The 15,699-nt window shown below is 32.3% G+C and overlaps 1 protein-coding gene across 4 annotated transcripts in view; it reads left to right on the top strand.

Moving 5' to 3' along the window:
- Window positions 1–11,064: 11,064 nt before the first annotated feature.
- LOC110033888 overlaps window positions 11,065–15,699 on the top strand; it is a 31,553-nt gene continuing 26,918 nt past the window's right edge. For all 4 annotated transcript variants that reach the window (XM_020738044.1, XM_020738045.1, XM_020738046.1 and 1 more), the window contains exon 1: window positions 11,065–11,371. In XM_020738044.1, coding sequence (XP_020593703.1) covers window positions 11,188–11,371 — 184 coding nt within the window. In that variant the 5' untranslated portion in view covers window positions 11,065–11,187. The remainder of the gene's footprint in view (window positions 11,372–15,699) is intronic.

Genomic DNA, 15,699 nt, shown 5'->3' on the forward strand with positions numbered 1-15,699 from the left:
TAGTTGAGTAATAAATAATAAAATTGTGTAACCTTTATCCTTGAAATGAACCCCCTATTTAAATGAATTGGGGGGTGTACAATTACATTACATACCCTCAGAGTAAATAGGTATGACGATGGTATTTTGGTCAGCACTTATACCCGATCTGATGGGGCCTAGAGTCGAGACGACGCCCGAGCTGATGGGGTCGGACTGGAATGAATTCCAGTCTGATGGTGTCGGGAGCTTGAAATGGCGTTGGACCGGATGAGGTTAGGAGCCAGAAATGACTTCTGGCCGGATAGATCTCGGAACTCTTGACAGTTCCTGTCGGCTCTTAAGGACCAGGCGACCGTACACTGGAGTCTTGAGAGAATAGCCTGTAGCCCGACCCAGTTGAAGAAACATTTTTAATTTCGTCCGCGTGAGTCTTGTACCGGTGGATTTTAGGAGGGTAGTTGAGTTGTATTCGTCTTGGGATTATCTTCCTCCTAAATTGTAGATGTTGACTGACTAGACATGAATTTTTGTGTTGTCCATGGTGGGTGGTCATGATCATCTCATTTGTTGGTCGTCAGATCTCTTTAATATTTCTGCTGACATATTTTTTATGTACATAAGTCTATGCTCATTATAAGGTTGTGTTTGAGGCAGCTATGTGGTGGCGGTGTAGTGCGGCACCGTACTTTGAAGCATTTGACAAAACTATGTTTCACTTGCTTTTTAAAAAAGTTATGGTGGGAAACTGCATTTTACAACCCAATCTTTAGCCAAGTGTGGTGGCTACCATAAAACTGTGGTATGAATTTTTGAATATAAAATAAATTTTTAATAGTCACCACAACTTTTTGAGTGGTAGTCTCTTCTGCAACAACTTTGCAAGTGCTTCTTCAAACAGATGTCGCTGCTCCAAATAGAACTTAAATCACCCTTGAAGCTCCTTGTTCTAATCATTTTAATTGCTAAGTTTAGGTCATTCAGTAATAGCCTAGACTTTGCCAAGATCTCTTCAATTCCTTGACACCAAATATGAACCAAGGACAATACAAAAAAGCTTCATTATTAACAAATTTGAAAGTTAGTATAATTTACGAGTATTTATTAAATCTGAGTAGTAATTCAAACATAGCGATTTCTTAATATTAGAAGTGGTCATATTCAACTCTAAAATGGTTGAGCTATGCAATTATAATTGTTAACGTGTTAGAGGCTAGAGAATAAAATCTCAGGTACATGGGGAGAATTTTGGTTGAAAACAAATTAAAAAGGTGGAAAGTTTTGTGTAGAAGTGGAAACCTAAGGAGAATGGAGATGGCTAATAGTGTTTATGCTGATTGGGTGGTTTTCTGTAGATGATGACAAGATGATGACAACTTTTAGAGCATGATTGGCTAAACTTGATCTAGGGTGTGATCCAACAAGCAATTCCACCATTTCTAAAGATGAGTTTGAATTCCATCGTCATGGAGATGAGACGAAAAAGATTGGGATTAGTAATATCTCAGACTTGAAACATTATAGTGTCACAAATCTCTCTTTTTCATCCTTTACACATGTCACACTCTTGTGCTTTGCAAGAGCTTTCCCTCTCATTTTCTATCTCTCTCTCTTTTCTCTAAGCTAACTCTTCTTTTCATCTCTTAGTTGTCTCTTTTCCTTTAACCTAATTTGAGATTTTTCTTCGGGGTTAGAATCATTCATTCTAACGAACCTCTTCACTCATAGCTTAACTCTACAACTCTTGTCTCTCCTTCAACGGCCAACATCTCTTTCTTTGATGTATCATTTATTGCCTTTCAAAAGATAATCAAATCTTAACATCAGGTATTGATATTATAGACATATAGGTTATTGATGTATTATAAAAAATATTTGATATTTTTATGAGGACATGCATATGACATAATTTTTATACATGTTTATTATGCCTGATATCTAAATTTTGTTATTTTCTTACATTTTTGTGTTATAATCACATAAAAATACATGCAAAAGAATGCACTTTCACTTGAGAAAAGTTAATGTTAGTGGTTTTTATATTATGCTAAAAATTTATATATTTTTATTTAAATAAATATTAAAATCTAGGTGTTTGATACATAAATTCATAAGAATTTTGTCTTTTGTATGTATATGGCCCCTTTGTTATAATTACAATAAATGCATCAAATTAGAACCTTTAAATGAGCTATTGCCATTTGATATTTTTCCTCCATAAATATTAAATTAAGTTAAAAATTGATGAAGCTTAGTTTATAAATAAATATTCTTTCATGGATCACAATAGATGATACAACCTCTCATATTTTACCACCCCTTCATGGTGGGTTTGGGACTCTTAGCGGCGACCTTCACTAAGACTTTACAAAATAACATAAAATAAAATAAAATTTAAGTGCACACAGCCAAATATATATATATATATATAAAAAAGGAGTTTTTACATACATAGTTCTTAAAACTTTCATATTTAGCTATCTCTAAGGTAAACTTTCTTAATTAAGAAAATCATAAGAAAAGTAGCACTCATTATCATATTTTAATAGTCAAATCTATCTTTTAATCCATAGGTAAAATGTTATGTGTGTAAAAATGAAAGTGTAGGTGTGAGATAGGTAAATTCATAAGAATTGGGTGCTATGTATGTAATTTTCCCAAAAAAAATAATGAGTATTTACATATATACCACTCAATTCTTATGAATTTACACGTCCGAAACCTAAATTTTATTGTTTGCACTTGTATCAATCAGTTTCTTTCATATCACCAAAAAATATCACCATTTTAACGTTTAAAAAACATATATATTACTATGCATCTAGAATGTGCTAGTATTCATCCTCAAGATATCTAATGGTAGAAAGGAGGAGAGTATGAGAAAGAAGGTCCCATCGATATAAGATCAGGAGGCTCAATTATCCTACCGGATCCAACCATTCGATCCAAAGCCAAAAGTCAATTTGTTGTTGTCGTGCAACCCAACGCTAAAACGGAGGATGCTATGAGGATAAAAAGATGTCCAAGTGATTTGAGCCTGAACCATTTGGATTAAAGCAAGAGAAATAGGCATACAATAAATTTTTACCAATATAGTAGCCTATCTTCTGGTAGGCCCGATTCAAGAAAAGATGTAGTTCCACAATATGACCAATTATCTCACGGACGTCGCCGAGGCTCCTCATCAGAGATCATGAATTAAAAATGTAGCAAATAATCATCTAGTCAAGTTTCATGCTCTACTTGTTGAGGAGCGAGTTACCCTTTGCTAAATAGTCTAACATCACTTTGCCAACAAGCATTACTCTCTAGGGATGGAAAGTTAATACCTAGATTAGATCAATTGATCGACAATGCTAACCAAGCCTAACCGACCGATCTGTTTCTGTCGATCCAAAGCTAATCAAGCTTAACTGATCGAGCCAAAGAGCAATCAAGCAATAGGCTTGTATATATAAATTACATAGAATATCTTGCACAACTCTCATAAAATCAAAGGACAAAAATATAGCATTGCCATATTATACAATCTTCTCTATAAATTAAGAGAACATTTTAAAAATAAGGGATAACAAAATTAGCTAAAAATCTCTAAAGGACAACAAGAATTGATTTATACAAGAAAAATGTCAACGCACATCTTTAATAGATCAATCGGTCCGAAGGGACTCCAGAGCTATCAGTAGGAAATGCATACAGAGGATTATCGAGCGAATGACTAACTTAGCACGCTCACTCATCACACCTAAACGACAAGTTCAATCGGCCGATCTATACAGAAATGATCAGAAAATGAGGCAAACAACAACTAGAAGTAAAAAATCAATTTTGCCATTTATTACATTCGATGGTCAAAAACATTCATTAAGGTTGTGCCCATTCAATTATTCGTATTAGAGAGATGGTTATATTAACTATCAAATGTTAGCAAAAAACAAAAACCCTCTAACCGTTGAGATAAAGACAGATAGACGGTTGAGATAAAAGAGATAGTGTAATTGTAAACTTAAGTCATCTATGATTATAAATATAGACTATTTTATGAACAAGGGGTTACATACTCATTTTTTTTAGATTCACATTATCTGGTGTCTACTATCTAAGATTATAAATATTGGCAATTTAAGATCTAACAATACATATGTCAAAAGTCCAAACAATAAAATAAAATAAAATAAAACAGTTGTCCCGTTTCTGATACTTAGAACTGCTGTCATTTGCGGCCAACCGCCACTGAAATTCAAGCAAATTCCAGAACGCCAAACCTCTGACGTATGTCCGTTAAAGCCAATTTCTTTAGATTTTGTTCGCAATAAGATGCAGAAGAATACTGTGAAGCAGCTGGTCTGTTCTCCAACCTCAAGAAAATACATGCAATAATAAATTTTATTAATATAGACAGCAGGAAAATATGCCTCAGATAGGCAGATCTTTCTCACTTTGTCGGCTACATGTTACTTGGCAAATTTATATGAAATATACAGTCAAATTTTTGACTGAAAGAAATGATTTTGCATTTCTTAATAAATGATTATATATAATATGTTTGAGTAGAATAAGTTTTACTTGTTTTTGTTCTATGTAAATAAATTTGTTTTAATTGTGAGATATCCAATGTATTTGTTTGTAGATAACATGACATTCATACTTAATACATACAAGGCAATAATAATGTGCTTCAGCAAAATAATTTCATTATATATATATATATATATATATATTAAAGAAATGGCTGCATGCTATTAGACAAGCCCCGATCATCCCTATATGTGCTGAAAATTCGAGCTGTGGCCTGATACATATGTGCATCAAAAATTTGATATTGTTGATTATGAAGAAATCTAAAGGTCTAGAAGAAAGAAAGCACGACAAAAAATAGTTCACTGATAGAAAACCCGGAGGCCCACTTATTCGATCAAATAAATCCGTCCGAACCAGAGCAAGCATGACCAAACCGAACTGAGTCATGAAGGCGACCGAATCAGAGTCATTCAATCAAAAATGAAACGAAGGTATTCAAGCCAACCAATATAAAAAAACTGATTGAAGGCGACAACATACCTTCCGGCTGGAAGATTCGACCCAAGAAATGATCCAGTTCCTCAATATAACCATCCCACAGATGCCCATGATGCTCTTCAATAGGAATTATGAATTAACAATACAACAGTGTCTTGTAGACATCTCTTAATTTCTCCACATTGAGGAGCGAGCTATCTTTCAAATCACTGTAATTCACCTTCTGTTCGATGTCTAGCATCGCTTTGCTAACTACAACTCCTCAACAAGGATTGAGGGTCGACAGTCAAGCCAGATCAACTGATATGTAAAGCGTAGCCAACTGAATCGGTCCTCCCACCCGAATCCAAGCAACCTCATTCGATCGAGCCAGAGAGCAATTGGGTGATAAACTTATAGCTATAAAATATCTAGAATATCTCGTATAGCTCTCATTAAATCAGGAGTAAAAATGTAACATCGCTATATTTTACTCTCCCTCTAAAAAAAACATAAAATTTTTGCCAAAAGGTAGAGAAAGATCAACACAATTAATACAATTTACTCTTCATTATTCTGACTCTCTTTCATTTTCTTATGTTACACACACACACTCACACGCTCACAAAAGTCCCCCCCTCAGCTCAGCATCTAACTGCGCACATCCGTCTCCTCCCTCGCAAGGGAAGAAGAAGAACATAAGGAGCACCTCAATGCACCCGAACCGCCTGAACCGGCCGTCGATGAAGCCAGAACTTCTTTTCAAGCAACCGCTAGTGCCGGCCGGTTCTACGAGTGCACATTCTGCAAAAGAGGCTTCTCCACAGCGCAAGCCCTGGGTGGCCACATGAACATCCACCCGAGAGATCGAGCAAAGTTCCGGCCAACCCTCTCCTCTCCTCCGGCCCCAAAAAGATCAGAGGAGACTCACCACCCTTATTCGAGAGAACAACGCCTCCTTCATTCTCAAGCTGTTGAGTCCACCTCGCCAAACTATGCGGTTTACTTTCCTGGTGAGGAGATGAGAAAGGAGAAGGGGAAGAATCAAGCGGACTTGGAGCTCCGGCTTTGTCATAGTAGAGGTAAAGAACATGAATCTTCATGACAGGGAGAGTAGTGATAGAAAATTTTAAAAGAGGTCTACTGTCTTAAGGGAAATAAAGCTGTGATAACGGAATCATAATTAAGAGGATTAAACTTCTGCTTCAGATCTATCTTCGCGTAGCTACTTTGGGCTGCTTATACACAATGGTTATCAGGGATCAAATCATATCAATTTAAGAAAAGAAATATATATATATATATATAGGGGTTATCTCTCTATTTTTAACTCTTATAATACTGAGTTTTTATTATTCGCACTGTCAGTTTTGATGGTTTCTGGTTTTACTTTTGGTATATATATATATATATATAATTTAGAAGTGCTTGCTAAACTAAGGATGAAGCCAACACACACACATGCATATATTCCCATGAAGGAGGCATTAGGGCTGAATGAGAGTAGGCACGAAAACATGAAGCTGAAACCAAAAATAAAAAAAAATGATGCCGAACATTGTATGCATGATAACAGCTAAAATCAATCTATTGAAAGACACATTAAATTTAACAAGATCAAAAAGTAAAATAATAAAAAAAAAAGATTTGCTAGAATAAATATCATATATGGTCTAAAAAATACCAAAAAAAACCGCCAACCAATAAAGAAACCTGCAAGAACATAGATAACTTGAATGCATCTTAAAAGACAAAAAAAAAAAAAAATGATGACAAAAACAAATATGATTCAAATGAACTGAAAACAAAAGTTGAATGGTGAATGATATGTTAACACAAAACATAGAGATAATAATAAAACAATATGAATTGAGATCCGCTCAGCTCTCTTCACATCAATAAGATTTGCAGCCGTGTAACAAACTCTATATTGCTAATAAAGAAAGAATCTATTACACAATTCAAATTCAAATCTATTATTTCTCCTCATTTTTCTTTTATGAAATCAATTCATTTGGGATATTTTACTATTTATAAAGTCCTTCATTCTAGTTATGTCTATAGAGGGTCATTATACTGCTCGAGTTACATAAAGTAGAGGGTGAGATGGACTAAATAAAGTCCTTCATTCTATTTATGTCTATAGAGGGTCATTATAATGCTCAAGTTACATAAAAATAGAGGGTGAGATGAATTAAATTGTTAGATAATTTCAAACTTTTAATCTATTACTAAAAGATTTCACTCTAGGGAGATCTTCAAAGCTTTCAAGCTATAATTTCTCGGAGCCTTAATGCATCAAATACTCATAAAATGATGAATAATGAGAAGATGCTCTCATTGGACATAATAACATACTATTTGGAGTTATTAAATATATTCAAAGCTTTCAATTAGATATATTAAATTTTTTTATAATTATTTAGAAAGACAATAGTTTTAAAAATATAAATTTTGAGAGAGCACTCATACCATTCATTGAAAGGGATGATATATGCATATCAAACGTAAGAAAAACCTGTAAAGTGCAATAAACATGCTACTGAAATTGAAAACTTAAAACTACGTAATAGGCAGAAAGAGAAATTGTAAGTGAAGTCTACAACTACTAAAGCTAATATATAAAAGCACGCAATAAACAGGAAACAAGTAAGAATTAATTGTTACGTGTGTAAATATAAATCAATATAAACATGAAAACAAAAAACTTATTTTTCCCTAAAACACAAAAAACTAGAATGCAAAAAAAAGTAATAGTTGCAATTAATGAAAATTTAGAGGACGATGCAATTCAAATTCACTTTCAATTTAAATCAAATAATGCATGAAGTGGATTACCATACTGAAAATGCGGGGGAAATCACGTGTGGGGGCACCAAGGTCAAAGGTCGAGCACTGCGTATAAAAAAATGAAATGAAAAAAAAAAAAACTTCGGTCCAGTTTATTAGAGCCTATATGCCGGCTTTCCAACAACATCACATTGTCAGTTTCTAATAACTTAATAACTGACCGACGCTCTGTCAGATAATATAAAATGCCTTCTGGATTTTGAAGACGGAGAAAATGATGTGTAAATTTTCTAATGCGAACACACTGTCATTTTATCACATGACAAGAACCAAGGTCGTCAGAATTAGGTTTTCCTAAAAACTGATCGTTTACTCTGTGGCTGAACCATATGTTAGTGTATGCGTCGGAAAGCCTTCAGAAAATTCATACCTAAATCCCGACGCATAAAATCTGTCGATCTTTCTAACAATTTTTAACCATTTTTGTGCGGCGTTAGGTGATTATTAATTATAAAAAATATAAAATATAAAAGAATTGATTTGAAAATTTACAGATTTATAAGGTGAGAAGCACTAAACAATAAATTTATGTACCATAAATCCATTCCACCCTTTAGATGAAAAATACTTTTCTTACTTCAAAGTATAGGTTTTAGGATTGGAAGAAACTTTAGCGATTGAACACAACAATTATATGGCTAATAACAATATAATTATTTTGTTAGTCCATTTATGGCATATGCTTTTTGACCATATAATTGTATTATATTTCTCACTATAATTTTAATATTGTCTTTCAACGTCTAGATACTTTGTATGAAGTTTTCTAATTATATTGAATTCTTTTTCAATAATTTCAATACATAGTTGCAAGATATGAGCAAATATCTTTTGTACCTTTATCTATCTCTTTGTATGTACATACTATTGCAAGGGATTGGTAACGTTTTTATCTTTTATAGCATCTACTATAACTGCTCCTCTATCTTCTTTCTCACCCGAGTCTCAAATAGAATGAATAGTTGAGTAGCTATAAGTAACTCTTTAGCTAATACATCGAGACACTCAATTCGACTATAAACTTGTCAGATTTCGAATCTATTTGATCTTTCGATTAGCTATCAAAAGCTTCCAAAAAAGATTTAATGGTTTGATCCAGGCTTTATTTAACTCAATCTAGAATAATTTTGGTTTCACTGCATTCTTTTGGTCCAGTCGGTCAGTTTGATTATGAGTTTGCTAAAATTGGAGTTCTACAAATTTGAATTTGAATGTTTCTTGCTAAAAAAAATGCTATGAGATTCGATTCATGTCAAATATATAAAATTTATTGATGACATATGAATAAGATATTTTGAATCATATTTTAATATAATTAAATAATATTTGAAGCATTGTACAACTTCATTCCAATTTTATTTTGATAAGGTTCAAGTCTTTCCAATTTCATTATGATCTTGTTTGAACTTTTTTCAATTACTCTTTAAATCATCTCTAAATTAATAAGCGATTTTTAGAGATTGAGAAGGTAGGGGAAAGTGAATATTAGAGCAATTTCTTTTTGAGCGACGTTTTGCATCATATTAGGGTTGTTAAAAACGCTCGTCGTTTAAGAATAAGTTATGCACGACTCATCGTGCAGTTCATGTTTGTTTCTTTTGTTAAGCAAGCAAGCGCAATATGAACAAAATTTTTGAGCTTGATTTATAAATAAGCAGAAAAATAACAAAAAATTATTCTTTCGTGTTTGACTAAAAATAATTAAATATATAAACAATAATAATATTTAATATATATTTATTTATATAAATTTTTATATTGTATTTAGAAAATACTAGGTTTTATTGCTTTACAAACAAATTGTATAGATGAGATAATTATAAAAATAATATTGAAGTCAATTATGTAACTACATAAGATTTTACTGGTATGTACGTAAAAAGGCTAAAAAATTTATGTCCCAACTCTTCACTCTAATTTAAGGGCCCTTTTGTGACACCTTACAAATGCGGCGACATTTTTAAAAACACCGTCTAATCGTTTGGTTTGCACGTTTTTTAAAACACTGTCTGTCACATTTGAGTTTCTTACACTAAACGTAGGCCACAGGTCGACTCCCGCGGGCCGTGTTTTAGGATAAACTACTTATCCTGAAACACACAAGTTGCTCCAAACATACCCTAAGTGTTAGCAATATAAATACATTGGATTGGGTTTTGAATTTCAAAGATCGTTGCTCGAAAAATAATTTGAATTTTGGCTCAGATCAAACAAATAAGTCAAGCTACTATGCAAAATTTTGGATCGAATTTTTTTTAGCCTATATCGACTCGACCCCAGCTTGGCATGAAATCAGATCGTTAACAATTCTAGTGATGTTAAAGATGTAAATTTAGCAAATTTAGCTCGAAGATTGTTCATCTCTCAAAAATTGATTCGAATTTTGGCTTGATTAAGATTAGATCGAAATAAACGAGTCGAGCTATGAGCCAAAAATTTTAGATTAAATTTTTATTGAGCCAACCTCAGCTCGACTCGAAACCAGATTATTAAATTCTCCAAAAACTCCGAGTTTTTCCGAGTAAGCAATAATTCAAGCATTTTTTTTGTCCCGGAAGGAAAAATATTATTATGAGAAAAGCATTACAAAAGCGGATGAGCTCTTCAATGTAGTGACAAATGAAAAACTATATCCAAATTTTAAATTAGGTTTAGTAAATTTTTTTTTTAAATTTAATAATAATAAACAATTAATATATTTTTTAGTCTAATAAAATCAAGCAAATTTAATTCAAGTTGAGTTGAGTACGAGCTTAATTCGAACAAATTCATTTGAATTAAGCTCAACATAAATAAGCTTTGTACGAGCTATTTCAAGAACACGAGCTGAAACGAACGAAAAAATAAAAAATAAACGAGCTAAATAAGAATAGGACTTGAGCTCGCTCAAGCTCGGCTCATTTACACCTCCAAATTATACTTCTATGAAAACAATGTTAATTTAATCTTAAATGAACTTTCATGTATAGACATATTTTTGTACATATTATCTATTTAATATTATTCTAAAGGTTTAAATCGTAATATCTGCAAATATATATTTTAAAACAAAAAAAAAAGCTATTTTGCGTCATTTCTTGGAAAAATAAAAGTTTTCAGTTGTATTTAAATGTTGAAAATACCAAAATTTGGGTGTTGAATATGTAAATACCCAAAACTTGTGGGGAATGTTTGTAAATGCTCCATAAAATAAATATAAATGAGTTATAGAAGTAAACAGGGCGTGAAAAAGTAAAATGTATCTACTTCCATTTGTAGAAATTATAGGATGAGGGAGAGGCATCGCCATTATCCGAACTCACAGAGTGCTGGTTCATCAAGCAAGAGGCTGGAGGAGGTCTCTCCACTGGGAGGCGATCAATGGCCGATGACATCTTCCATGGACTTCCTCCTCCTTCGGCAACACATGAGGCGGTGGTGGAGCAAGTGCTACCTTCGATCTCTGAGAGACGATACTCGTCTCCGATTCCCATTCCCTCCATACGGCCTCCTGCCCTCAAGAGCGCCCTTAAGAGGGACAAGCACCCGGAATCTCCTGGTGAAGGTATTTTAGGGTTTATCACTCTTTCTACATATCGTTGCTTCATTGCTTATTACTTGTAAACCTGGCATTCATCTAGGGTTTTGTTTTCGTCATTGTCGGTTGAGCCTAGGTGTATTTTAGTGAACCAACTTTTTCATTATTTTACTTGGCTTGTTCTACTGTTTTTCCTGAATTATTGCATGCTTGTGTTGTTACCCTGTTTCTTTCTGGTTATATTTGGGATGCTACAAAAATTACAACTCAGGCTCTTAGGACATTAAAGTTTTATTTTTTTCTACAAAAATCCTAATAAAAATTTTAAGATGAATTAAAATTTAAGATTAAAAGATTTAGGACTTTCAAAAACCTACTTTTACTTTTCTGTATGGCAGGATTGTAAACATGTTTCATGGCATAGCTCTCACCCAAATCATAATTAATAGGACCTTCACAATATTTATGGACCGCTCTAAATAACTGCATTATTTGCCTGTCTCGAGGAGAAACACCTTGTGCTTCTCCAACCCAACTGACCCAACATATCTTTCTATATAAGAAGTTTTCTAGTGTGTATATGTCGTTAGAAAGCTCCCCGACCTAGACGAGGTGAAAGTCCTTTCATTGGGATTGTATGACATAAAAATTAGGTTGATTTTTTTGTCAAATTACTTATTTGTTGATTTTATCATTTGGTAATCTCTTTCTATGGTTCTTTGAATTGTATCCTGTACGTGCTTCTAAAGTTAAATCTAGTACTTGCTTCCATCTGGCAGCTTCACGGTGATCGTTTTCACACATTTCCATCTCGGTAAACTATTTGTCAAATGATGAACTGAAATCTAGGAAAGGGAAAAGACCTTTTGGCTTGCTATGCAAGAGAAGGAACTAGAAGCAATGTGCCTCAGTATACATTTTAGCAAATTCACACCTGCTCACATACTAACTCTGTGTACTATTAACTAGCAAAAAATTGCTTACGCACGAGTCTTACATGTATCCACTATCCAACCAATAAGATATCTTCGATGTTTGTATGCATATGTTAAAATGCTACCTAATACATACATGTTGACATAATAGTATATTTTGTTATTGATTAACAACAAGTGCAGAAATGTTTATCCACAACCATCACATAATTCTATTCTGATTAACGAATGCTAATAGTTGAGGGCTATTAAAACTTTACATCTTTGTTTGTTTAAGTTAACATGAAGTACTTGATTGATGCTGAGTTTAGCAAGGCTTTGGAAACCAATCTGGATATTCAACCTAGGAAGAGGAGATTCAAGATTCGAATGTTGAATCTGAGTTGAAATAGGATTTGAATCGAATGATTTGATAAATATTAAAATGATTTAAATATATCTAAAAAATGATTAATAATGATGCAATATGTGCAGCCTAAGAGAAATAAATTAATAAATATAAATCACTTGTAAAAATATCTTCTATAATTTTAAAATTAAGCACCTAAAAATTTAAATAATCAACCTTTTCTGCCACGTTCATTGAAGTAATTCCACATGGGATCCAAACTTTTATAGGAATTAGGATGGACTAATTTGATGTAAATCACATTATTCTATAGTGCTTATGGAAAGATGGATCTAATGTGGAATTACTTTAGTGAATGTAGAAGCTCTTATGATATAAGTAATTTAATTGTTTGCATTGTAGTGTAACATAAGCAGGTGTATAAATAGAAATAAAGAACACCTTAATGAGTTAAGGAAAATATTACACAATGCAAGAAAGTTTCACATGATTTTTGCTATCAAATGTAGGAAAATTTGAGAGCAATATTTTAGAGGAAACAAGAGGCATAGGTGGGAATCTACAAAGCACCAACACGACCAAACATTTGTCGTACCTGTGTTTGACATGGATAGAGACACAACTTCGTCACGTGTCCAACACGGTATAAATCACGTCGAAGTTTTCCTTTATGTTTGACATGGCTTGGGACACACAACTTGACACAAAATCAAGTGGGACACAGGTCCTAAATTGCAAACACCTCTTTGCCTTCATCTTAACCATAGGTCGAAAGCAAAGTTGAAGCTGAAGCTACATATCAAAATTGAAGTTGCAACCCTCATCTAAGCATTCTCGTTTCACTTTCGAGCAATCATTGACATCACCAAGTCCGTGAATTGTTCTTACTTTTGGTGCGAGCAAACCTTGGTCAAATTTGAGCCCCAACGACCATCATCGAAGCAAGCCGTTCATTGTGAGTGGCATTCGTTCCTTCCCAGCCTTCCCATTGTCCAAAATGAGCCCTTTCCATTATCCAATTGAGTCCATTTTGGCAAATGTATAGATACTATTTTTCTTTTGTATTTCAATTTCAAGCAATTTCTTAAAATAATTTTAAGTTCTTTATACACTCGTGATTTATTTGTTTTATTAAATAAAATATTCTTTCCAACCCATTTTAAGTCGTTTGTATACTCATTACAATTGCTTGAAATCTTGATATGCATGATTGAGATTTTTTGAAATCTTATATTGTTATCTTTAAATTGTCAAGTTGAATTAGACATAGGGTAGTTTATGTTTTTCTTGTTTGTCTTTTATTGTTAGATGAATATTTATGATCATATGAAAATGTTTAAATTTTCTATGTTAATAATTTCTTTAATTGATTGGTACGATAATGACTTTTAAGTGTGTAATTTGATTGGTAACAATCTTATAGAGGATGAGATAAAATTTTTATGGAAATATATAACCAAATTAGAGAAAATTGGATTAATCTAAGTATGAGGTAATATATAATTTTAATATTAGTTTTGTTATTAAAAATTTATAGGAACACATTTTAGGGTCAGAGTCCACTTGCTTCAATAACTTGGAATAGGCATTCAGACATGTTCTAAAATAGTTTGCACACAAATTTATGAAGTGCATAATTCAGATGTTGACGCAAATTAGAAAAAAGAAGAATATTGTATTTAAAAATGTTCCACTTTCTTCTTCTAGTCAATGTGTTTTCAATTGAGCGAACATTTATTTAGAGTAGATGGTTATGATCTAAAGAAAAGAAAATGCCAACTAATAGTACTATTGAAAAAACATTCAACTTACATGCTAGAGATCTTTTACATAAAAAATTGGTTGAATGTTTTATTCAATAATTTTTTTCATTTCATTTGACAAAAAATCATATTATTATAGTGATTTTTTATATCCAACCAACAACAAAATCACCATATATGTTCCTAATCTGTTAAAAATTATTTTACTTTAAAAGAGAGCACATGCTGAAAGAATGTTTGAGCTCATAAAAGGGACTTGGAATAAAAAAATAATAATTATCTAGTTTGTGATAGCTCGAGAGATGTGCAATGATGTTTTTATTAACTTCATCCTCATCGCAGATTCTTGGTATTGTTTATAAAATTCATTAACTACGAAGGGGTGTGTAAGAACTAGTTATACATTGCTAATGAAATTAAAATAGTTGTGGAGATAGGTTCAAATGAAGTGGTTTAAACAATCATTGATAATGCATTTGTGCAGAGTTGCAGAAGCATTGATTGAGATTCAATATATTATCTGTTCTTTTATTAATTCACTTAAGAGAAATAAGTTCACTCCTTAGAAAGGTAAATATTTGATATTTGTCTCAACCTTCTATCTAGAAGAAGCCCATAATATTCTTAGGGGGAGAGGAAATAATTAAATGTTGGTAGAGATACGTTAGCTATAATGGATGATATTTAAATACTTGAAGTTACTAGTCTTTCTCTTGATGAGTCATATTTCAAAATGACATTTTTTCTTGATGAGGGTGAATGCATTATTGAAGAGGGCAATGAAGTTATCACTAACGATGACCCAACTCTTGAATGCATTAACTTTAATTAGTGATAATTTTGTTATTATATTTTGCTTTTTTATATTATGGATGACATTGGCGGTAAGTATTTGGTGATTTTTTTTTAAATTTTAAATGTATTATTATATTGTCAAAAATAACTTTAATTACTATAACTTTTTTTATGATTACATGTTTGTTTTGTGGTTTATTAAAGTAGTGATTCTACTGCTGAGTGCATTAACTCTAACTAGTGATAATTGTGTTAGCGTATTTTGCTTCATTATATTATGGATGACATTGACATTATGTATTTTGGTGTTTTTTTAACATTTTGAACTAACATTAATGCGACTTTTCTGATGAATGCATTAACTCTAATTAGTGATAATTGTGTTACTTTAATTAACTTCATTATGTTATGGATGTCATTTACATTAAGTATTTTGGTGATTTTCTTAATATTTTGAATGTAGTATTTTATTGTCAAAAACAAATTTTATTAATATATATATATATATATATA

The sequence above is a fragment of the Phalaenopsis equestris genome, unplaced genomic scaffold (assembly GCF_001263595.1).
Source record: "Phalaenopsis equestris unplaced genomic scaffold, ASM126359v1 Scaffold001307, whole genome shotgun sequence".
Lineage (NCBI taxonomy): Eukaryota > Viridiplantae > Streptophyta > Magnoliopsida > Asparagales > Orchidaceae > Phalaenopsis > Phalaenopsis equestris.